The sequence below is a fragment of the Rhinatrema bivittatum genome, chromosome 8 (assembly GCF_901001135.1).
Source record: "Rhinatrema bivittatum chromosome 8, aRhiBiv1.1, whole genome shotgun sequence".
Taxonomy (NCBI): Eukaryota; Metazoa; Chordata; class Amphibia; order Gymnophiona; family Rhinatrematidae; genus Rhinatrema; species Rhinatrema bivittatum.
In genome coordinates, this window is record NC_042622.1 from 84,768,351 (window position 1) to 84,794,363 (window position 26,013).

The 26,013-nt window shown below is 41.7% G+C and overlaps 1 protein-coding gene across 2 annotated transcripts in view; it reads left to right on the forward strand.

Annotated features, from left to right (window-relative positions):
• ABL1 (ABL proto-oncogene 1, non-receptor tyrosine kinase) overlaps window positions 1–26,013 on the forward strand; it is a 243,872-nt gene that overhangs the window by 168,730 nt on the left and 49,129 nt on the right. Inside the window, exons 1-3 of one of the 2 annotated variants that reach the window (XM_029611048.1) lie at window positions 1,542–1,825; window positions 12,175–12,348; window positions 20,272–20,567. In XM_029611048.1, coding sequence (XP_029466908.1) covers window positions 1,741–1,825; window positions 12,175–12,348; window positions 20,272–20,567 — 555 coding nt within the window. In that variant the 5' untranslated portion in view covers window positions 1,542–1,740. Of the gene's footprint in view, window positions 1–1,541; window positions 1,826–12,174; window positions 12,349–20,271; window positions 20,568–26,013 lie in introns of those variants that run through there. The other variant, XM_029611047.1, reaches the window with a different exon arrangement.

The window sequence follows — 26,013 nt, forward strand, 5'->3', positions numbered from 1 at the left end:
AAAGCAGAACTGTTTGTGGCACTTCAGGACCGGACTTGCCTACTTTCATTCTATACATAGCAGAAGTCAGAATTTTGCTAACTGGCATTTTGTGCATGCTAACCATGTTGATAGCAAGACGACTTTGAAAATTTCAGAACAGAAGCAAGATATGTCTTCCAATAAAATAAGTGTCAAAAAGCATATCCTCAAATTAGCATCTGTACTGTAACAAGAACATCATGCTCACTGATATTTGTCCTCTAGCATCCAGTGTCACTTCCTCTTTAAAAGTGTTCATGTAGCTAGGACAGCTTCCTGTGCAAGTTTATTTCACAGTCTTCCCTTTGCCTTAAAAAAAAAAATCCTAGCCAAAGTCTACATCTCTGTAATTTGTTTGTTCTTGGAGATAGTTCTCCTGGCAGAGTTTTGTAGCACTCTTTAATGTATTTGCACAGCGTGCTTTGAAGTGCCGACCAGTCTTGAAAAATGGAATATAAATCAAAAGTTAGATTTAAATTAATCTCGTTTCCTTCATTCTTTTTTTATATAGGGAGCTTTTTCTGCTAGGGTATCTTGTTTGGTTGACTTGTCACGTTCTGACCATTTTCTAGCTTTTTCATAAGTTTGGATCCAGAAATGTAACCTGTGCTCCAGGTGTGTCTAAAAAGGACCCTGTCTGCCAGCTGCAAGTGTAATGTAAATATTGAAGACTATTTAAAATATTTTTTAATCCGTTAAGGCTCTTACAAAGCATACAAACCTTTTGAGGGAATCATTGAACTTACATTGTCAGCTTTACTGTAAGATACCATAACCCATACGGAAGACAGTACAGTGTACTACGGCTATAAAAAGGGAATAAAGACTGTATTCCTGTTTAAAAGTTCCCTGCTGCCTGCGTCCTGTCTGCTTTATTTCCTGACTACACAATAATCACTTATTCCTCTAGGTTTTTATCGGGCGTATTAAAATATGACCTGTTGACCTTCTCGAAAGTAGAGTATTGCTCCTATTTAGCTGTAGAAAGGTAACAAATGTTTGGATTTATGGTGTGCCTCAAAGCACCTTACAGTCTTAGCATTGGTTGCAGCAGTAGTACTCAGTTGCCATTGGACATGGAAGCAGAGAGACGTAAAACAACTTGTGACTGTTTTGGATGTGCTATAGGATATTGCAGCAGAAAGGGGAAATGGGAAGAATGGATGGGCTTTAGCATTCTTATATGCTGTCATGTTTTGTTTCACAAATTATATTGCAAAGCTAGCATTTTAGGCTATTGCCCTCCTTAACAATGAGGTTTGACCATTTGTTTTCTGTATAGCATAGAAACAATCCTATGAGCTTTTAATGGTGGCCTTCATAGATACGCCGGAAAGTGTGATAGTTTATACAAAGTTTCTATAGCTAGAAACTGGTGTGTGTTTTCCTATTAAAGATATGCGAATTAAAGGACCCCTCTAGTATTCCTAGTGCTTGTTACCTTTTTCATCAGCAATAAATTCCTTACCCCATAAAGGAGCTCGCCTATCTCCCGCTGTTATGCGCACTCTAGCCTGCACATAGCGAAAGTACTTCTGCTCACGGGCAGGGAGAGGGTTAAGCGCGCTCGCGCGGCGCAGGGCGGCTGACGTCAGGCGGCGGCGCGCGGGGGCCCTTTGTTGGTGGGGCGCGGGGAGCTGCTCTCGTGCCCTGCGAGCTTCTGACGGAGTGACCCGGGCCCGCCGTTTTAGACCCGTGCGCCGCCATAGGCGGCGGCAAATGAAAATGTTGGAAATCTGTTTAAAGTTGGTGGGCTGCAAATCCAAAAAGGGCCTTTCGTCATCCTCCAGCTGTTATCTGGAAGGTAAGCGGGAAGCAGGCCCCAGGCCTTCGCATCGCTGGGGGCAGCGTTTGGCTCCAGCCTCTTTGTGTTCAGCTTCTACCGGGGAGAGGCGCCTTCAAAGGCCGACCTCTCACTCTTTTCTGAGGTCCTTGATATGTGCTCCGTATTGTGCTTATGTGAAAGTGCCAGAGAAGGCAGGATTTGATGTGCGTCTAAGTAGCTTGCAAAAAAACCCCCAAAAAACCCTGAATATTTTTATTCGCTCCGAGCTGGACAGATGTTAGTGTTCCAGAAATATCAGGTCCCTCAGATCATGCGTGAATTCCTCCTTTTCAGCCCAAAACATTTTTTTCCAGTTCCTTAGAAGATTTGCTCTTTCTGTCATTGGCGGCTCCTTGAAGTTTGGCTTTGGCTTGCTAAATGTCATAGATTCTTGTGGGCAGGTGGCAGTATGCATGTGTTAATTTATTTGGTTTTAATATTTACAAAACATTATAGTTGCCATGTTAGTTCACATAAGTACATAAGATTTGCCATACTGGGTCAGACTAAAGCTCCATCAAGCCCAATATCCTGTTTCCAACAGTGGCTAATCCAGGGCACAAGTACCTGGTAGGATCCCTGGAATTAAGTAAAGGTCAGCAATTTGTAGGTGATACTTTTTATTAGACTAACAACACAATAAAACGATATCACCTACAACTTGTTTGACGCTTAATTTTTACAAAGATAAATATCTTTGGGCAGTAGGTCACGTTACTAAAAATTAACAGTCCTACATCTGTTGTGTAACAATTGTAAGCATAAACTGATTTTGCTTCTTTTAAATTGTTTGGCTGAGTGGCTGGCAACCTTGCTGTTGGGATGTTGATTGATAACTGAAACCACCTTCTCTCATAAATTAATGGATTCTTTTATGTGTGTTTTTTCCCCTTGTTTTCTTTAATATCTTCTGTTTCTGAAGTGTGACAGGCTTCAGGTTTAGTCTAGTTTAGTTTCTTTTAGTTCATTTTTATAAACAGCCTTCCTGGCCATCAAGCTTCTGAAAGTGGTGCACAATAAAATTTCACAAAAACACAAAAATATGAGCATAATGAAATAAAATAAAGCATCACAATAGTAAACAACAAAACCAGCACTCTAGAGCCCCAAATCAATACCCAACCTACAGTTTCCTTGTTCACGTCAGTTATAAAGGGAACAATGGGTTTTTACTTTCTTATGAAAGGCTAGATACCCCCCTCTCTTGTGGAATTTTAAATAGTAACTTGTTCCACAGTTTTAGGTCTATCACAGATAAGCTCTGGTTCTCACCCTTGCTCCTGTAATAACTTTAAAAGATGGAGTAGTAAGTCACCTGGACCAGATGGTATACACCCCAGGGTTCTGAAAGAACTAAAAAATGAAATTTCAGACTTATTGGTAAAAATCTGTAACCTATCATTAAAATCATCTGATGTACCTGAAGATTGGAAGATGGCCAATGTAACCCCGATATTTAAAAAGAGATCCAGGGGTGATCCAGGAAACTACAGACCGATGAGGCTTACTTCAGTGCTGGGAAAAATCATGGAAACTGTTATAAAGAATAAAATCACAAAACAATTAGATAGACATGATTTGATGGGACACAGCCAGCATGGATTTATCCAAGGGAAGTCTTGCCTCACAAATATCCTACATTTTTTTGAAGGGGTGAATAAACAAGTAGACAAAGGTGACCTGGTAGATGTGGTGTATTTGGATTTTCAGAAAGCATTCAACAAAGTCCTGCATGAGAGGCTTCTAAGAAAACTAAAAAGTCATGGGAAAGGAGGTGATGACCTTTTGTGGATTGCAAATTGGTTAAAAGACAGGAAACAGGATTAATTGGTCAGTTTTCACAGTGGAAAAAGGTAAACAGTGGAGTGCCTCAGGGAACTGTACTTGGATCTGGAAAGGGGTACAGTGAGTGAGGTGATCAAATTTGTGGATGACACAAAATTATGCAGAGTAGTTAAATCTCAAGCGGATTGTGATGACTTGCAGGAGGATTTTGCGAGACTGGAAGACTGGGCTTCCAAATGGTAGATGAAATTTAACACGGACAAGTGTAAAGTGATGCACATAGGGAAAAATAACCCTTGCTGTAGTTACACAATATTAGGTTCTGTTTTAGGAGTTACCACCCAGGAAAGAGATCTAGACGTCATAGTAGATAATACATTGAAATCATCAGCCCAGTGTGCTGTGGCAATCAAAAAAAGCAAACAGAATGTTAGGAATTATTAAGAAGGGAATGGAAAATAAAATGGACGATGTCATAATGCCTCTGTATCGCTCCATGGCGAGACCACACCTTGAATACTGTGTGTAATTCTGGTCACCGCATCTCAAAAAGGATATAGCTGCGCTGGAGACAGTTTAGAGAAGGGCGACCAAAATAAGGGGCATAGAACGGCTGCCCTAGAGGAAAAAGCTAAAGAAGTTTGGGGAAGAGACGACTGAGGGGGGGATATGATAGAAGTCTAGAAAATCATGAAAGGACTTGAACAAGTTAATGTAAATCGATTATTTACTCTCTCAGATAATGGAGTGCCCCCTGGTCTTTCTATGGAGTTAGCAAGAAGCTCATTTAAAACAAATCGAAGAAAATTCTTTTTCACTCAGCGCATAGTTAAGCTCTGGAATTCATTGCCAGAGGATGTGGTTACAGCGGTTACAGCGGATGGGTTTAAAAAAGGTTTGGATAAGTTCCTAGAGGATAAATCCATAAGTTCTATTACGGTAATTAACAAGCAATAGTAGCTTGTGATCTGTCTAATGTTTGGATATTTGCCAGGTACATGTGACTTGGATTGACCACTGTTGGAAACAGGATATTGGGCTTGATGGACCCTTGGTCTGACCCAGCATGACATATCTTATGTTCTAACTCACCTTGCAGCCTTCTCTGTGATTCATACCAAGACATTTTATCTTGTAGATAGTATGGCCCATTTTCTCTTAATGCCTTGCAAACCATAATGAAAATTCTAAAATGAATCTGACAGTTCATGGAGAGCCAGTGCAACTCAGAAATGATTGAAGTCACATGACAAAGATTAGGAATTCCTAAGATTAATCTTGCTGCCATGTTTTGAACTTCCTAAATCCAATGAGTGAGTTTCAAAGGGAGGCCCTCATATAGGCCATTATATAGTCTAATTGTGAAATCACTTTTGTCTGTATTACAGTACTAACAGAAGCAATATCTAAAAATGGACACAACTTCTGAACCATTCTTAACTTTAGGAAAATTGACTGCACAATCAGTGAAACATGTTTTGTTGTAAAATTTGATTTATTAATATACCATAGTATCAATGGTTCTATTAAGCTAAGTATCCTATATATCTTACAAAACAGACTTCATAACACCACTGGGAACTGGAATAGAAATAGGAAAACCTTGAGGATTACCGTTCCCAACATCAAAATCTTAGTTTACAAGTATTCAAAACCATCTTAATTTCATCTAGCCTCTTCTGTAAATGTACCATAGCACCACTCCCATTCCTGCTAAAAGGCAATATTATCTGCATGTACATACTCTTATAGTCCCTCTGCCCAAATTAATCTAGCCAAGGTTTGCAGAAATATATTAAACAATAATTACACAATGAAGCTCCTTGAGTCACTCCACATTTAAGACAAACTGACCTTGACAAAGCTTCCCCAATTGTAACGGACATTGCTCTATTTCTTAAATATTCAGTCCAAAGGAAGGCATCCCCCTTCAGACCAACCTATCTATATAATAAAATATCAAAATCTACCAAGTCAAATCTGTATAATTTGGGAAGCGATGCCAGATTTGGGTGTGGTTTATACTTATTACAAAGAGCATGTCCTCACTGGTATCTTAAGTACTTGCTGTGTTTTGAATGAACACTGGGCATCTTGTTCCAAAATTGCATATTTAAAACATTTTATCTCCTTCCTTAACAGTTTATTCTTAACTCTGCTGTCCATCTGTTTTCTGTCTTATATACATAGTTCTGAAAGTGGTGACTGTTGGCAACTGACAGGAAGCATACAGATAGCTTGAAACGTATGCATGTACGTGCCATTGCAAGACTCCAGTGGACAATGGGGGCTATCAGCAAGGCCATATAAAAGTGGAGAGCTATGGGATCCAAAATGAGGGGTGGCCTAAAAAAGAGGGCCAGAGGGAAGCAGACAGATGGTAGGAAGAGGTAAAGAACAAGATTGCTTGGGTTGGGTGGGAGGGGAAAGGAAGACAGTTGAGAGTGCAGAGTTTTAGCTGGGATGGAAATATTCAAAAACTGATGGAAAGGGGGACAGAATATGTGAGAGAGTAGGTCAGAGGGGAGAGAGAAGAGGTAAGAGTACTAGGGTCCAGGTGGGACAGGGTGAGGAGAGACTGTGTTCAGCACTTCCAAGATGACATACCCATTTGAGGATATTAGCTAATTTTCTCTTACATGACCTCTGTCATTCAAACTTTACTGGTCTTTTCCTTTCTGCATGTGCTTCCTAGTCATTTCTGTGTACAAATAAAATCACCTCCGTACTAACTTAGCTATTACCCAGCTGTACCCTGCTGCCGCCAGACTCTCATTATCCATTTTCTTTATTCATAATCTGAATTTCTTCTTTCCTGTCCCCTTCTCCATTGTGTTTTGTCCCATTTTGGTTCTGTTTCCCTCCTTGTCTGCTGACTCTGGACCTGCCTCTCTCTCCCTCTTTCCTTAGTTTCTGCTCATTCTCACTCTAAATCTTCACTTCTTAAACATTCCTTCTGTCTTGCACTTCTCTCTCTCTCCTTGTCTGTTTTTAATGTTTTAACATAAGTGCTTGCACAATGTTTAGAATCTGTAACCTGACTTTGGTTGACATCACTATACAAGGGAGTTAATGGACTGTAACTCCATATTGTCATGAAATTTCTCTCCAGTTGTGGTTTCCTCATTCCCCTCCCAATACATTCTGATCTGTATCCTGCTTTAACTGCTTGAGACCTTCCTCCCTGGAAGTTCATCATTTTAGGCCTTGAAAATTATTTACTGTCATGGATGTGGTTTCATATTCTGCTACTTCTGATGATCAGGCCTGGTGGAGGACGATGGGGTTACAGAGTCAGGATCACGCTTGGGCAAATTTTAAAAATCGCATCTCTTGTGCATTCTGTACCTGTTCTTTATTTCTAAAAATTAATTGCAGCAGAAACATTTCTTATTCTTTTACCTTTACTTTTCTCCTGCCTGATTGCTCTAATGCTGCTTCAGCCTCTGCATGCATGGGGTTGTGTGAGTAAGATGAATATTCAGAGAAGTCTTTCCTCTGCCATTAGTAATCATGGAAGGTATGTTAATGTTAGATACAAAATGAAAGGGATGAGATTGAATTTTTCTCTTCCCTGTATGGATACTGCTGTCTGATAGTAGTTTGATAATTATAAAATGAAATGAATTTATAGAGTCTTAGCTCCGCCATTAAAGACCAGCATTCCACTTGGAACCACTACACACATTTGGCATCCCCCCACCCACAAAACCGCTGCATGTCTATTTCTGAACCCAGCTACTCTGTAAATTGATCCTCATTTGGTCTAGACAGTTGAGCCCTGCTGCTGATACTAAGTTAGTTTCTGCTTTTGACAAGACAAAGGATAAGTAGTTACTTCAAATCAGTATTCTTGGCAGTCAGTTGGCCTGAAATACCTGTATGAGTTTGGGAAGCAGTGCTTTGTTACAGACATATTTGCTCTGTGCACAGAATTACACATCTGAGAACAGGAAATATGTGGTGTATACTTTATTTTATTCAAATATTTATAGGCCATGCTATCCTGTGACCTAGGCGACTTAACAGTAAAACATACATAAAAGTATGCCACAATACTCAATACACAGACAGATCTGCTACTAAGATCAGTACTACACTAACATGTTTGTCATATCATTGGCAATAAATAAATAAATAAAACTATAGAAAAGTATCCTCATTGCTGTAGTGGATCATAGTGTAGAGAGCACTTTTTCCCTCTGCACTGCAGCGGTAGTGATAATTGCTGTTCATTATGAGATGTTACCTTCATAAGAACATAAACCTCTATTCTGGGTCAGACCAAATGGTCCATTCTGCCCAGCATCCTGTCTCTGACAGTGGACCATCAGGTCAGTTGGAAGTACCCAGTAAATCCTAATTGAGAAATCCCCTTCCCTGCTCTTCATTCCCATCTCTTGGCATTGAGAGGAAAAGTTCGCCATTTTCTGCTCAAGCAGATGTCTAATAATTAGGAACAGATTTTCTGATGTCTGCGTTAGCAGGAAGTACTCTAGGAATATATCCCCCAGCTTTGTTTGTAAGCAACTTCATGCTGCAGTGTTTATGTATTTATAAAAAAAATTCTGATCAAGAAATGTAGCCCTGAAACAACCTGAAGATTCCCTGTTTGACCTTCGCTACAACTGCTGAAGTTTAACCAAGAAATTCAGTTTTCTGGCTGTGCTCCGGTCCCTGCCAACAAGAGCCTGGCTGCTTGAATTTCTCTGTCACAGACAGTTTTCCTCTTATACATTGAGACCTCTTCTGTCAGAAATAAATTCCAGCAGCTTCTGCACCTCATGTCTATGTAGACATAATTTCCCCATCTTAAAAAGCTGGAAACTGTGAATAAGCAGAACAAATATTGAATATAATATTTAGTATGAGAAATATTAAACATATATTGTTTGTTCTGCATATATTTAGTACACATGCAATTTGAGAAACAGGATTCATTTTGAAAACGTGTATATACAGGGATGTGAGGATCAGCTCTAAGTACTTTGAGGAGAAAAATTTTGTGATAGAGTTGGAATATGCTGTCAGCATTGTGATAAGTGAGCTAGGGACTGTGACCCACTCCTTTCCACTCACAAGTTTATAGTTTGAATAAACTGGCAGAATAAAACCATTGAGAGGTAATAAAGCTTCAGTGTAGCATGTCTGCCTCACAGTAAAGGAAGTAAATGCATGTCCTTTAAGATTGAGAGAACTCACACCAATAATGGTTTCCTTAATCTGCACTGAGATCTGCTTTCATGAAGACTATTATGCAGAATCTCAACCCTCTGGTGCTTCTATTTTGGAATTCTTCTGCCCTGATTTTCATTGAATAGAAGTGTCCAAGAATGCCATGTTATAAGCATCTGTACTGTGTATACTATACCTTATAGCTATTGACAATTGTTGCCTCATCTCAAATTGAGTGAAAAGGTAGCACTGTGTTTATCAGAAACTCAGTACATATATAGGCAGGGGTCAACTGAGGACTACACTATTCCACCAGGAAGTTGTGACAGAATGGTCTGCTAGGGGTGTGACCCCGAGGCTGAAGTGGCCGGTACAGAGTCAGATGAGTTCCAACTGGAAAGGCAGCAGGGCATCTTAGGCCTGCGGTGGTGACTATCCCTCTCCCCAGGTTGTGCCCTCAAGTGCTAGTGGCTTGCAGCACTTAGGTAGTAGGTCCCAAATCAGGACTAAGCAGGAACACAGTATGAAGTACAAGCAAACTGGAAAAAGGAGATGAGACAAATTAGTAGATCCGGAAAAATGAGGCATATGTTGGAGTCTGTGCAGCGAGATAAACTCTGGAAGCAGGACTCCAAGGGGGCTGAAGGATGAGAACTAAGCTCTGGCAACCTGCCTAGAAGCCTGGAAATTATATATTTCCAAACAGGAAACAAGATGGCTGCCAGAAGGAGGTGTGGGCCAACTAGCTGGGAGGACTGACCAGATAGTCCCTGAAGCCCACAGGAGCCCCTGGTAGCAGAAGAAAACTGCTTATCATGATATTTCAGAAGCAGTGGGCAGACTCTCCTTATTTGCTATTAAATTCTATGTATCTCTATAGTATATGGAAGTGTATTCGGATTCAAAAATTCCTCTAGGCCGGACTCGCCATGTATTCACACACCCCCAGCCCCCGAAAAATTAATCTTTTTGTTGGCAGTGTAGTGACAGGAAGTACATAGTGAGTGCATTTCTTGAATGGCGAGTACATCTCCCCCCCCAATTCCACACCTATACAGCCCTCTCACTCTCTGCCATGCCCCACTCCTATGCCTGTCTCATCCCTCATCTCCTCACCATCCAAGTGCAGAATTTTCTCCCCCCCCCCCCCTCCAAAAAACAAAACAAAAACCTCTCCTCTGTTCTTCCCCCCCTCACCCCTCCACTTTCTATCTTATCCTAACCTGGTGTAATCTTCTTCTCCCATCTTTCTCATCCCTCTCCTCCCAGACCACAAAGATGATTCCTCCCTTTCATGCCCCCCAATTACCATTGCCTCCTGCTGCCCGGGCTATCTCACCAGCCCTGAAAAGATTTTTAAAACCTCTGTATAGTTTATTGTAGATCTTAAATACTATGTAACTCATGATCTACTGTTTTATATGTAAGATTGCAAGATGTGTTCTTGGGGGGGGGGAAAAGCCTCTTGCATGCAGCAAAAAATATTCCCCTGTTGTAGTGATAGATGCATTTTTTATATGTTTTTAAATTAAAGGTTTATATGCATAGCAAGTCATTTGGAGAATGGAACAGTTTTATTTCAGATGTTAGTGCCAAATGAAAGTTCTGCAATGCCATGATAAGGAGCCCAGTTACATCTGTGGCAAAGTGGAAAGACCTTGATGTCCATCAAGTTTAACCCCCTTCCAAAAGCATTTGCCTTTATTATTAATCTGAGACACATTGAAAGAAACAAAAAAAACCTTCCTGATCCCAAATTTAACAATCAGCACAAGCGCTTAGATTAAAGTCTTTCCCTAATGTCTAATTAGATAGCTGTACCCAGATGAGTTTTCTCTCTTAGTTTTTTAAATATTTTTTTATGATTTCTTTTTATCTTGGGTTCCTCCATTACACACTACCCAAGGGAAGTGCCATGAGTTATAAGAATTGTTCATTTTCTCAGTCTTTTCTTTATCCTTCCACATGCAGTGCATTCCAGTGTGAAGATGTGCTGGGCCTCAGAGGGAACAGGGATAACACTTGCTGCTGATTTTCAGCACCACCAAAAGTTCTGGTTGCTAAGGAGACTTCTTTCCTAGACCTCTGCATGCAAGAGGAGGCTGACTTCTGCTGGAAATTTGTCCTGGGTGATGGAAGAAAAATAGTCGAGAGAACCTGGGAATAATGAACTGTAATTCAAATCACTCTAATTTGCCAGCAGCGCTCTGACTGGAGTCTGGTGTGAAGACATTGTGTCACATTGTGCACTAGTTAGATTCTGAGACAGCTAATTCATAAAAAGGAAGAGTTTGGTTTCCTGTTCTACAGTTGAATTTGCCATGGATGATGATTTCCTGTCTAGCAGAAGATGCATCCCACATCATTTAGTAAATTTATGAGAAGAGACAGCCCAGTTTACATCATGCTACATCATGATTTTGCTGTTCATTAAGAGTGATGCAGAAAAGTGCATTCAGTCAAATGAACAGCTTAACCCTCATTCAAACTCAAATTTTGTGAGTGTAAACCTTACTGCTGATGCAGCAAGGAGTTTTACACTCACAAAGCATTCATTCAAAAATATGAGTATTGCTTAGCGCCTTCGCATGGACGTTCTGTGCAAATGAGGGCTATAAGTAGTATTCTCCAATGCAGAGATGTGCCTTGGCCTAGTCTGGATTTTCTTGGCATTGAAACTTAACTCCTGGGTCAGAGATGGAGCTAAGTTTCCAGTGCTGCTGCGCTGGCACTGAAAACCCTTAACACTCTCAAATAGGCAAAAAAAAAAAAGAAGTCAGGCCACCACTTGGTACTGATGTATCTGACTGTTTGACCATGATTTTGCTGCTGCCACTTGGCAGGGTAAGTCAGTACTCATCTGGCTAAGTGGTAGCAGTAAAGTGCAGCCAGATAGCTGGATAAGTACTGACTTAGCCGGTTAAGTGGCAGCAGGGAACTGTAGCCAGATATGTTAGCATCTTAACTGGATAAGCACATTTCCTCCCGGCTGTGTAACCCCCACTCCACTCCACTCCACCCTCCCCCCCCCCCCCCCCCGCCCCCGAGTAAAATATTTGTTCTGCTTGTGCTGAACTCACATTTTACAGTCAATTTGCTTTTTAAAACTCCCGATGCAGTAAGCTAATACGATGTAAATGGAATTGTGACTTTACTTTTTTTTTTTTTTATCTGTGCATTAAAACTCTGCACTGAAAACCAGTGGCAGTTCCTTAATGCTCAGATTATTGCATTGGCCTGTGAGGTTGGTGTGCCGCATCAGATCCCATCCCTGGGGGGGTACCAGGGGAGGTGTTAATGACTTGTGTTAGGTAAACAGTTATTAATTTAATCTTTTTCTCTCTCTCTTCTTTTCTTTTTCCCTTTAGAAGCTCTTCAGAGACCAGTTGTATCTGATTTTGAGCCCCAAGGTCTGAATGAAGCAGCTCGTTGGAACTCCAAGGAGAACCTTCTGTCTGGTTCTAGTGAAAATGACCCCAACCTTTTTGTTGCACTGTATGATTTTGTGGCCAGTGGAGACAATACTCTTAGCATAACTAAAGGTAAGCTTGCTAGGGAAAAGCTGTGTATTTACTATGGAAAGGGGAGGGTAACAAAGTTAAGGCAGATAATGGTAAAAATGATTATGAAATGATCAGAAACATTAAGAAAGTAGAAGTAATATTACCCTTGTATAAGGAAACTGGTGAGGCTCCACCTTGAGTACCGTGTTTATAGGGACCTTAGTTTTCATATTTTATTTTTCCTAGGAATTTATCAGTTTTATAACTAACACATGAGAGAAAATCATTATTAAAAATGACTTCCTCCACTGATTTCCTCCCATTTTCACTCCCTATATTAAACATTGAAATTCTTAGGAAAAATAAATTAAAAACTGAAAGCAAAGGTTCCTACATGTTCAGTACTGGAGGTCGCACCTTCATAAGGGTATTTATAGAAGTTATTGAGAGAGGGCCTACAACACACACCCCCACAGAGTTGATGAAAAGATTCAGTGTATTTGCAGGAAAAAAAGAAGGGAAAGGGGAGATATGGTAGATACACTGAAATATTTAGCAGGCTTTTGTGAAGTACAGGAAGATGCAATTTTCCATGGGAAAAGAGCTTCAAGAACAAGGGGTTATGGTATTAAGTTGGAGTGAGGAAGGTTCAAAGGAAATATGAGGACATATATTTCTTTACTGAGATGCCTGGAATCACCAACCAACAGAGATCTGGAAGCCAGAATTAAATGTGCTTGGTAGAGGTATAGAGGACAGTGTTTAGGAATAGGGTTGAAAGGTAGGATAAAAGACATGGAGGGGAGGTCGGTGGATTTGGGTTCTAGTTAATATGAGAACCTATTTATCTATTTTCTTAGCCAGAGTAGTGTAGACAGGAACAAATTGACAGATGGGATGGGCCAGTTGATCCATCTGTGTTATTTACTTGAGCATGTTAAGGAATTCTTCTGTGGTTTTCACCAGTCAGCACATATCACCTTTTCTTATGCTTGCAAGTTAGCTGGTGGAAGGCTTAAAAATCCTGACTAGCTTTGTTTTTTGTCATTGTTTTCTCTTCATATAGCCAGACCAGTCCAGTTGCATGGGTTATGCCTCTCAACCAGCATATGACGACAGACTAGCAGGTTTACCAACATCACCCTTTATAGGCTCTCATGCTGACCTTGCCCGCCAAGATTCTCTGTCTCCAGCAGATAGCAGGCAAGCATCCAGTGATGTGAGCTGAGACCTGGTTAGGCCTTGGTGAAGGAGATAGAAATTTGGATGGCAGCTCTTGAGGTGAAAGTCTTGTACTCCCTCCCTCGGTTGAACACATCCAATGGATCCAGGGGGTTTCCAGTTGTTGGAACAGGATTTTCCTGGATAGATTGATGGAATTATCTCTTCTTTCCTCCCCATGATTTTTCTCTCATCTTCCACGACCTCTCCTCCCCTTAAAAAAAAAACAAAAAATACTAAGCAAGGCTCCCAAGGCTCCCCTCTTTTTTTTTTCTTCCTTCTCCTGAACCCTGTGGCTATGCCTGGTTCCTGGTTGTTAAAGCTGAAAAAGAAAAAAGAAAGCGGTAGGCAGAATGGTTTACCATCTTGAGGGACTGCGGTCTGAGGCAGGAAAGGTAAGGAATGAAGTGATGGCATCTCTTCAGGAGCATGGGAATCACTCAGTAGTTTGCAGTGCATGTGGATTGCGCTGTCAGGCACTCAGAAGGGGAAGCTTATATAAATCTTTTGGAGAGGAGAGAAAGAGAGGGCAGCATGCAGAGTCTGCCCCAGAAGAGCCACATCGGTGGAGTTGTTTGCAAGGCTGTTCCTGCCAGCGTAGTTGCTGCTGCAGTGGAACGGTGGCCATATTGGAACCACGAGAAGGGAGTAACCCAGAGCAGGGGCCTTCTACTCTGGCTCTGGTGGTCTTGGATGCTGTAGAGGTCTGATCCTCAGCTCCTCTAGATGGAGATCCAGGAGGAGCAGCTCCCATTTCTTCAGGTAGAGATGCGATTCCTTCCTCTTCCTGGGTTTCTATTCCTACAGAGTTTTTGAAATATTTGCATAAAGCCCTTTTCTATAGAGCAGGGTCAAGCTCCGGGTTTCTTTCCTTTGGGGCCTCCTCCCCAGGAGTTTTTTTTTCTGGGAATCCAGCGTAAAAGAATGAGAAAAGTTAGAAGAAGACTGAGAGGAGAAAGTCCTGGTCTTTTGGATCTGTCAGTTGTGGACCTTAAGGTTTGAAGAGAAAGTGGCAGAGAGATTCAAATGAGGAATGTTCCCCTAGGGAGTTCCATTGTTCCATGGAGGAACTTTCTTCCATATTTTCACAGTCCCTAAGAACACCGGGTATAGCAAAAAATAAAATAAAAAGGATAGGAAAGAAGACCATATAATGTTGAATTTAAGGAAACATTTAAAGCATTTCCTTGACATAGATAAGGATTTAATTCTCTGTGTAACGGGATGCCCTAAAGTTAAATTTTTAAATGGAGTAAAACTATGGCGAGGCTGTATCCCCTCCTGGCTCAGGAAAGGGAAAAGCTGGAATTTCCTCAGGTGGACATAGTTTGTGCTATCACTAGGAGGACCACTATCCTTGTAGAAGGGGGACTCTGCTCTCAAGGATGTTCAGAATAGGAAGATAGAGGCTCTGCTTAAATGGGCTTTTAAGACTGCTGATTTGGTGCTGTAGGTTGCTCTGTGCAGCGATATTGTTGCTGGGGCAGAATCGTATTTGTCTCAGCACATTCTTGGAATGTGTGTGGGGGGGGGGGAGGGAATCCTGGAGGATGCGGTTCAGATGGCACTATGGGCGATCTATTTAGCAGACACATCATATGAATTGGTCCGGGCTTCAACTTAGAAGTACAGCTTCCATTGTAGCTGCCCATTGTTTGCTGTGGTTAACTTTCCTTCTATGGAAATCCATCCTTTTGAGGAAGATTTAGAAAAGCTGATGAAAGCATGAGGGGAATCAAAAGACTCTGATTGCCCAAAGACAAGCCTGAGGATGAAATTGATGAATGGCCAGCGGTCTGGACCCTTCAGTAAATATAGTCCTTTTGGAATTCCAAGAAGGAAAGAAAGGATAGAGGCTCGGGGTGGTCTGGAAGTTCAGACCTTCCAATGAAGGTATGGATGTCACTGTCTGGTACAAAGGCTAGGCAGGTGGTTGTCGGCCTTAAACCAGAAGTGTGTCCATGTTACTTTGGATCAGTGGGCCTTATGAGTCATCAGAAATGGCTACATTCCGGAGTTTTCTCAGCATGGATTTACCTAAGGGAAGTCTTGTCTCACAAATCTGTTCATTTTTTTGAAGGGGGGTTAATAAATGTGGATAAAGGTAGACTGGTAGATGTAGTTCATTTGTATTTTTTTTTAAGGTGTTTGACAAAGTCCCTCATGAGAGGCTTCTAAGAAAGCTACAAAGGACAGGAATAGGAGACAATGTACTTTTGTAGATTACAAACTGGTTAAAAGACAGGAAACAGAGTAGGATTAAATGGTCAGTTTTCTCAGTGAAAAAAGGCAAATAGTGGAGTGCCTCAGAGATCTGTACTTGGACCGGTGCTTTTCAATATATTTATAAATGATCTGAAAAGGAATACGACGAGTGAGGTAATCAAATTTGTAAATGATACAAAATCATTCAGAGTAGTTACATCACAAGCGGATTATGATAAATTGCAGGAGGACCTTGGAAGATTGGACATCCAAATGGCAGGTGAAATTTAATGTGGACAAGTGCAAGGTGATGTATATAGGGACAAATAATTCATGCTGTAGTTACACGATGTTAGGTTCCATATTAGGAGCTACCATCCAGGAAAAAGATCTAGGCGTCATAGTGGATAATACTTTGAAATCATCAGTTCGGTGTGCTGCGGCAGTCAAAAAAGCAAACAATGTTAGAAATTATTAGGAAGGGATTGGTGAATAAAATGGAAAATATTTTAATGCCCCTGTATCGCTCCATGATGAGATCGCACCTTAAGTACTGTGTACAATTCTGGTTGCTGCAACTCAATAAAGATATAGTTGCACTGGAGAAGGTACAGAGAAGGGCAACCAAAATGATAAAGGGAATGGAATGGCTCCCCTAAGAGGAAAGGCTAAAGAGGTAAGGGCTGTTCAGTTTGGTGAAGAGACGGCTGAGGGGGGATATGATAGAAATCTATAAAATCATGAGAGGTCTAGAACTGGTAAATGTGAATCTGTTATTTTCTCTTTCAGATAATAGGACAAGGGGGCACTTCATGAAGTTAGCAAGTAGCACATTTAAGACTAATCAAACTTTTTTCACTCAATGCACAGTTAAGCTCCAGAATTTGTTGCCAGAGGATGTGGTTAGGGCAGTTAGTGTAGCTGGGTTTAAGAAAGGTTTGGATAAGTTCTTGGAGGAGAAGTCTATTAACTGCTATTAATCAAGCTGACATAGGGAATAGCCACTGCTATGACTGTAATTAGTAATATGGGATCTACTTAATGTTTTGGTTACTTGCCTGGTACTTGAAACCTGGATTGGCCACTGTTAGAAACAGGATGCTGGGCTTGATGGACCCTTGGTCTGACCCAGTAGAGCAACTTCTTTTGTTGTTATCCTTTTTTTCAGTTGCTTTATGGTTCCCCTTGTCAATCGTTTCATAAAGGGAAGTTATACAGATGGCATTTTTGTGGCTGCTGCATACTGAAGTGGTGGGTCCGGTCCTGTATTCTCAATGCGGTCAGGGTTCGTACTCCATTTACTTTGTGGTATCAGAGAAGGAGAAGGGGGTACCTTTTCCCTATTCTGGACCTGAAGCAGCTCAACATGGCTCTAAAGTTGTTTCACTCAGGATGGAGAGACTCAAATCGTTTAACAGCTGCTCAACAAAGAGATCTGACAGACATGTCTGCATATTCTGGTAAAAGGACATAAAAAATATTTATTGTATATTCTGCTTTTCAGGTACTTCAAAGCAGATTACATTCAGGTACTGTAGGTAATTCCCTGTCCCCAGAGGGGTTAGTACCTGAGGCAATAGAGGGTGAAGTGACTTTCCCAAGATCACAAAGAGTGGCAGTAGGATTTTAACCTTGGCTTCCTTTTCCTATGCGGTGATGGGGGAGGAGCAATTTAGTGTCAGGTTCTCCCTTTTAGGTTGGCTACGGCTCCAGCATCTATTTTCAAGGTCATAGTTATGGTGGTGCCCCTGCACAGAGAACATATTTGGGTGCATCTGTCTCTGGACGATTGGTGGATGTAAATGAAGTTGGTCCAGGAAAGCGAATCAGCGATGTCCAGAATGATGCAGTTATAGCAGGATCTGGGCAGGGTTTCCAATTTTTAAAGAGCATCTTCCCTCTTGATCCCTGGAGTAGCTAGGGGTTTGGTTCAACACTCGGAAAGATGGAGTCCAGTTGACAGACAACAAAATCTAGAAGTTGTAGAACCAAGTGCATGGTTGGAGTGAGGAGGGTTCAGAGAAAATGAGGATTCAGAGATCCACTGTATGGATTTATCTTCTGGTAGTGGGTTCTGTGGTGACTGCCATGAATTTAGTGTCTTGGGCAAGAACGCATAGGGACTTAATCTCAAAGTGGTCTCCTCAGTCCCAAATATTTCATGAGACTCCTAAAGTCATACACCAGAGAGAGTTTTGTTTTGGTAACTGGTACATAAGAACCTGATGGTAGGAATGAATCTTGAAACTTCCATTTGGATAATGGTGATCTCGGTTGCCAGTATTTGGGGCTGAGGTTCTCACTGCATAGTGGGTCAAGGTACTTGGAATCTGGGAAATAGCCAAGTGGACCATCAGTAGGTTGGAAACCAGAGCAATAGGGAAGGCAATTCTTTTAGGTTGCTTGCTTCTATTCCTTAGGATCAAGCAGTCAGGATCTTGTCAGCCAATGCTATGGTGGTGGCATATGTGATTCCCTGAGGTGGGATCAGGTGTTGAAATGAGGCATAAGAGGTAGGTCTGCGGCCAGTCTGAGCAGAGAAGCATGTAAAAGGGCTGTCCACCACTCTTGGGTGCAGAGAATATACAACAGACTTCCTCAGTCACAATAGGCTGGACTTCAGATGATAGTCTATTTCAAGAGGTATTCTCCCAGATTATGTCCAAATGGGAAGAACCAATGATGGACTTGTTGGCGATCAGCAGAAATGCATAGATGTGAAGATTTTTCAGCTGAAGAAGGGTAAGAGGTTCCTCTGGTTTGGATGCCCTGATTCAACACTGGTCGGTCCAGAATTCCCTCTTTGGCCTCTGGTGGGCAGAGTCATGAAGATGATTTCTGGATATTGGGGCTAGTGATATTGATAGTTCCTAGTTGGATAAGACATCCTTAGTATGAGATCTAGTGAGGATGTTGACAGAATCTGCTATTGTTGCCTCAGGGCAGGGGCCTACTATTCATGGGCTGGTGATTCACAAGGATCTGTCTGTTTTGTCTTTCAGCTTGGCCCATGAGAGGCTTATCTGTCAGAAAAGGGATATTCTCAGAAAGGTTGTAAATACCCTTCTGTGGTCCTAGAATGTTTTTACATCCTTGGCATATGTGAGAGTCTGAAAGTTGTTTGAGGATTGATACTTGATTCAGAAGATCTCAGCTAGAGGTGCTTCAGTGCTGGTTATCTTAGAATTCCTGCAGGGGGGTATTGGATAAGAGTTGGCCCTTAACTCTCTAAAGTGCAAGTAGTGGCTATTGGAGGCCAGTTGATGGGTAGATTTTTTATCATCTCATCTGCTATGTCTTGTTTCCTTCAGGAAGTGAAGGGTATTTGGCATCCGGTAAGAGAATAACTCCCTAGAATTGGAATTTGGTGGTCTCTTAACTGGTTGGTCATCTTTTTAAGCCTCTAAAAGAAATGTCGCTTAAGCTGCTTAATCTTAAGGTGTTTTTTTTCTAGTAGCAATCTGTTCCACCAGATGAATTTCAGAGTTGTAGGCACTATTGTATAGAGATCCCTTTTTGGGTTCTTCAGACAAGGCAATGTAGATTCTTATGGTTCCTTTGTTCCTTCTTAAAATGGGTTTGCATTTTTTTTTTTTAATCTTAACCAGATGGTAAGGTTCCCTTCCTTTCAAAGGGACTCAGGTGGAGAAGAGTATGCTCGGTTTTGTAATTTTGATGCTAGGAGAGTTCTTCTGTAATTAAGTCACTGACAGCTTCATAACCTCAGAATATTATTTGTTCAGCTTAGTGAGTTTTAGAAGAGACAGAACAGCTTCAAAGACATTGATAGCTTGTTGAAGTGATGGGAAAGGCTTACATATCCAAGGAATTGCTGCTTCCCAAAAAATTGAGGACTTACTCTGCCAGGGCACATGTGGCTTCATGGGCAGAATTTAATGACCTGGTCTTCCTTGCATACTTATTCAAAGCACTGTTGTCTCGACCTTCAAGCCAGGGAAGAAGCTTCCTTTGGTTCGGAATTGAGAGTGGACTTGGCAGTATCCCACCCAGTAAAGGGATTTCTTGGATACATCCAATTGGTCTGGACTGGATGAAGAGGAAGGAGAAATTTAGTGTTTTACCTGATGATTTCCTTTCTTTGAATCCAGCCAGATCAGTCCAGACCCTCAATGTTCTGCCAAGCTTATTATTCTCCTGATTCATTTTCAAATAACTGCATGTATGTGCTGGTTGTTGTACTGGAAGTTAAGGTAATAAACCTTATCAAGGAATGCATTTTATATCTGTTCTGTTTCTTGTTTGTTCGTTTCTCTTTTGAAAACCCTCTGGCTTTTGCTTGGGGGGGGGGGAGAGGGCGGTGATGGATGGATAGTGTATTAAAAATGTTTATCTCAGCTTGTTACATAGAATACTGGCAGGCTGAGGGTCCAATATGGGAGTCAGTAAGGGGTGATGTCAGCAAATCATTTAGTTTCTGTCTCTGTTTGGGAGGCTTAACCAATATGTCTGAACTGGTCCAACTGGACTTAAAAGAAAGGAAATTATCAGGTGAGAACCAATTTCTTCTTTCTACAGGTGAAAAGCTCCGTGTCCTGGGTTATAATCACAATGGGGAATGGTGTGAGGCCCAAACCAAGAATGGTCAGGGCTGGGTCCCCAGCAACTACATCACCCCTGTAAATAGCTTGGAAAAACATTCTTGGTACCATGGACCAGTGTCTCGCAATGCAGCTGAGTACCTTCTGAGCAGCGGTATCAACGGGAGCTTTCTGGTGCGTGAGAGTGAGAGCAGCCCAGGACAGAGGTCCATCTCACTGCGTTATGAGGGAAGGGTGTACCACTATAGGATCAATACTGCATCTGATGGAAAGGTATGATGAAGATGATTGTGTTTAAGTATGTCCAGAGTGTATTACTAACATGGCATAAAGTTCTGAAACGTATCTTGTTTACCTTCTCAGTGAGAAGTAATTAACAACAGAGTCAAATCCAAATTCAGGATTTGACTGGGAGCCATGTCTGATTTTATCCTTCAGTTTAGAGGTAACGTGGTGTTCTTTTAGAATAATCCAGGAAGCCCCACCTACCCTATTTTCCTTGTGGTTCAGCACTAACAGACCTATCTAATTTGAACATCATGGATTTACAGAACCATCAGACAGCCTGCAAGTATGACTTTTTTTCAGATAGGTTCCCTGACACATGGCCAAGGAACCCTTGACTGATGACAAGGGTAGCTGTCAAGCAAAAACCCTTTTCTAAATAACTTGTAAAAATGTTCAGGGTTTCTTACAGTTGTGGAGTCAGTTGAAGATCCCATCCGATTTGCACAGTGATGCAGTCTACAATTCAGGACATCATTGCAGAAGAAACGCACTGTCTTCAGCTGTCTAAAAAGCTGTGGAGACTCCACATTCCTTGCCACATGCATAGTCAGCCCTATCCAAGCACCATTGTTTGGCTGAATGTCTGTGTGTAGTGCACAGAGCTCATACAGAAACAGATATAGTGCCTAAAGGGTTAAATTGCTTGATACAGGATCGGGGCTGCGTCCCTAGCGCCGCCTTATTAGCGGAAGTGGTGGCTGCCAGTGGGTCTGACAACCAACGTTTAATTGTACCAGCGTCGGTTGTCAAACCCACTGACAGCCACGAGTTTGGAAAACAGACGCCGGCAAAATTGAGCGTCCATTTTCCAATCCGTGGGCAGATTTTTTTTTTTTTTAAGGTTTTTTTTTTTCGGGGGGGGGGGGGGGTCTCTGACTTAATATCGCTATGATATTAAGTCGGAGGGTGTACAGAAAAGCAGTTTTTTCTGCATTTCTGTACACTTGCCCGGTGCCATCTGAAATTAACGCCTGCCTTTAATTTCTGAGAGTAAAGGCTGCACCTTTTACTTTCTGTATTTTGGGTGACTAATAGGCTCATCAACATGCATTTGCATGTGATAAGCACTATTATGTTGGGGGGGGGGGTGGCCACACGTTTTCCACGCGCTATTACGCCTTACAGTATAAGGGATAATAATAGCGCGGCAAAAACATGCGGCCAAAAGGGGGCTAAAAGGTGCGCTCGGCCTGAAACAGAGGAACAAAAAGGGTTAAATGCTTAATGCAAGACAATGTGTCTTGGAAGCTGCTGTGAGCTTTTCTTTGTTTACAGTAATTAGTGCTGATTTCCTGTTTGTTTTGTAAGCTCTGTAAAACCTCATGGCAGGGAACCACATGCTATGAAATGCAAGCATTGCATTGCTTTTTAAATACTTTCTGATACTATGAGCAAGAGAGTAAGAATTTATCTTTCGTAGTTATGTAACCGTATATATTATTGGAAAAAAAGTAATATGAAGAAACTGTAAAATGGCGATGCCAGGAAGTGAAACTGAAAGAGACAGGAAGGAAAGGGCAGTGACTGGAAAAGGAGGCGTGTCATTGTATGTCACTACCACTAAGAGGGGGAAGACCAGAGACAGTGGTGTGAAGAATTTGTAATGCGAGAGGGGCAGCCCTAGGGATAAGAGTGACACCCCCATTAGGCATAAAAGGTTGTGACAATAAGCTGGACACCTGAGAGCCAGCAAGCTCTACAGACAGCTGAATACAAGCTTGCATGTGAAGTCTCCTAGCACTGTATCTATGATTTCCCACCCCTGTGCAGAGACTGCTTCCTAGAGATCCTGCCTGCAGTGACCGCTTTTGTATGCCTAATTATCTGACTGGGAGCCTGCCTGACTGGACTGGACAATCGGTTCAGATTATGAGATCTGTCAGGGAAATAACTGCCATCAATTCCATAGACCCAGCCAACTTCAGACCCATAGCTAACTTGCCAATGATCGCCAAAGTCATGGAGAAGGTTGTAAACAAACAACTATCCGAATTAAGAAAACAACATCCTCACCTCAAACTAATTTGGATTCCGAAAGTCCCTGAACACCGAATCTTTATTAACCTCGCTATCAGACACCATCCTCCTTAATCTGGAAAAAGGTCAACCTTACCTACTCGCACTACTGGATCTCTCCTCAGCATTTGACACTTGCCTCCTTCAGCGTTTAGCTGACATCTGCATCACAGGATCGGCGTTTGACTGGTTCAAATCTTTCCTTGAAAACAGGTTCTATAAGGTCAAGATCAATAACAAAGAATCACACCCTATCAGTTCAAAGTTGGGGGTACCCCAAGGATCATCCCTTTCACCCATTCTATTCAATATTTATCTCCTCCCACTCTGCCATCTACTAACCAACCTCAAGCTAACACACTTCTTATACGCGGATGACATACAAATCCTCATCCCTATAGCTGAATCTCTCCATAAAACTTGGTCTTATTGGAACAACTGCCTCTCAGCAATCAACAACCTGCTCACCAGCCTCAACCTCGTATTAAACACCAACAAAACCGAAATCCTCCTAATAGCCCCTGAAAACAGCATCCCGCTCAACCCTCCAACTTCCACCCAACGCTCTATCACTACAATCAACCACACATCGCAAGTAAGAGACCTGGGTGTGCTACTAGACAACCAACTCAACCTCAGCAAGTTCATAAACAATACTACCACAGAATGCTTCTTTAAATTGCAAGTATTAAAAAAATTAAAACCACTTCTGCACTTCCGAGACTTCCGCCTGGTACTACAATCCATCATCCTCCCGAAACTGGATTACTGCAACTCACTCCTTCTGGGCCTTCCCGCTAGCACCATCAAACCACTTCAGATGGTCCAGAACGAGACGGCCAGAATCCTTACAAACACCAACAAAAGGGATCACATCACCCCCATCCTCCAGAACCTTCACTGGCTGCCTATTAAATTCAGGATTCACTTTAAAGCCCTCATGATGATACACAAGGCTCTACACAACATCTTCCCCCCTCAACCTAACTTTTCAACTGCAGCAGCACATTACTAAGAGACCGATAAGAAGTGCATACAAGAACATGCTACACACCCAGCCGGCAAAAATCTCACTGAGGAAACGCGCCCTTTCCACTGCTGGTCCCCCACTTTGGAATTCGCTCCCTCCGGATCTCCGCCAAGAACCTTGCCTCATGACATTCAAAAAGAAGCTAAAGACTTGGCTTTTTGCCCAAGCATTTCCCAGAGAGCTAAGGCCCGATGAAGTCGATGACTTTATAGACCCCTGTCCACCTATCCCACTGTACATATGTTTTTGAGTTGTACTTTATTTCAGCTAATAGTCTCTTTGAATGTAGTCCTTTTTATCTCTCTATAAGTTCTTTATTTCAACTTGTTCCAATGTATTCCGCCCTAGAGGCGACAGTTTCAGTTCCTTGTAAACCGGTGCGATATGTATATTATACAGGAACATCGGTATATAAAAATTAAAAATAAATATAGGAATATAACAGACAAGAAACGGGGAGGGTAGATATGAATGTGTGATTGGTTCTCATAAGCCGACACAATGACTGTAAGGGCTCACACTGAATTCCCAGCAAAGGTGAGAATCAGGCAAAACCCGAGGGAACTTCAAACCTGTGCACAGCTCAGTCTGCTATATAGTTGTTTAATTTACTGGAAGACTAAGACACACAGTTCTTAAAATCAGGAGCTACTTTAAGCTAAGTATCTAAATAGACAGGATAAATGATCCCTTGCGGAAGCTGAGGTTTCTCGATAAAATTAGGTCCTTGTTGGGACAGAAGGCTATAAATAATGCAAGATGAGTTGTTAATTTTTTGGGACATAAGGCTATAAACAGTTTGAGATGATACATAAGATTTAAGATGGTATAAGACTACATAAATGAAAATTAGAAACCACCAGTTAGATAAACTTAATATTGCTGTACTTTTTTTTTTTATAAAAGACATAGTGCTATAAATGGTAGACATTTATATGAATGAAAGAGGTACTCAAATTGTTGGGAACACTGAGATTTTGTTACATTATCCTCCAAACATTACATTTGAATTATTGGAGCCTCATGCATTTTAAGTGAGTTGTGAACACTTTTTAAACATAGTTGAATGTAGGATGGTTTTATCTATAATTAAAACATCTATGCTTCCGGTTATGGCATAGCGCTGAGTGGAGTCTGGATGTGAGAGCTCCGGGATCCCCCCTCCCTCAACCCCTGAATATGGCTCTAATTTCGATCTGATTTGGTTTTTCTGGTAAAGCGCCTTACCCTACTGCCAAACGGGTGCCGATCACAGTGTTTTCCAGGGTCTAGAGGACAGACTATGTGAAGCCTTCTCAGCAGGAGAGAAAGGAAGCTCAGTGATCCCAGAATGGCAGCCGCGAGTGAAAACACTAAACCTATAGCAGAGATCTTGGCAGAAGTTCTTCTGCAGATTTCTAACAGTGTGTCTGCGGCTTTGGACGAACGCCTGGTCATATTGCAGACCTCTCTGGAAGATATTGAAAGCAGCCTTGATGGGAAGTCGAAGTGCCTGGACCAGGCAGAGCAAAGAATTTCAAATCAAGAAGACCAACTTGCTATGCTGAGCGGCACATAGAAGAACTTACTACCAAATATGTTGTGCTTGCAGAGAGGCTCAAGGACCAGGGAAATTGAAATTGGTGGAATAATGTGAAAATTGTTGGTTGCCTAAATTGCTGCGAGAACATGAGTTATATGATTTTATTGAAAAATAGCTACCTGACTGTGTGGGTTTGGTACTTTCAGAAGATTGCCTCCAGTGTGAATGGATCCACCATATTGGCCCATTGCGTGAGAAGGATGGCAGGCCCTGGCTGGTTATGGCGCACATCTTGAACTGGTCCCATAAGACTCAACTATTGCGAGTGTCTCGGCAGCAATTGAATGTGGAGTTCCAGGGCAACAATATTCTGCTGCTTTAATGATTTTTCCACACACGTAGCAGTACACAGTAAAAAATGTCTCCGGCCTAGACTGAGCTACATAAGAGAGGGATCTGCCTTACGATTCCCTGCCAAGCTGCAAGTTAATTATAATAACAAGGTGCTGTTTTTCATTGTGAAGGAAGAGGCAAATTCGTTTTTGGCCAACCTAGACCGAGGACATATGGGGTGAAACTGTGTTGCTATTATGTGATTTCTTTCTAACTCTTGGTTAAGTTTCCCCTTTTCCAGGGCCTGGTGGTTCTATTGGCGTGGTTCTCCTAATGTTATTGACCAGTTATTTCTTTCAACGCCTTGGAGTTCTTGCCCATTTTACATATACTTTGTGGTGGTACCAGCAAATGTACCTATTCTGTTGGAGGCTTTCTTTTGAGGTTCTCAGTGGACATTGCTGTTCCTGCACAGTGCCTGTCTGGTTTTACAGTTCCTAATATGGACTCTTGTTTTGCTTGGTCAATTT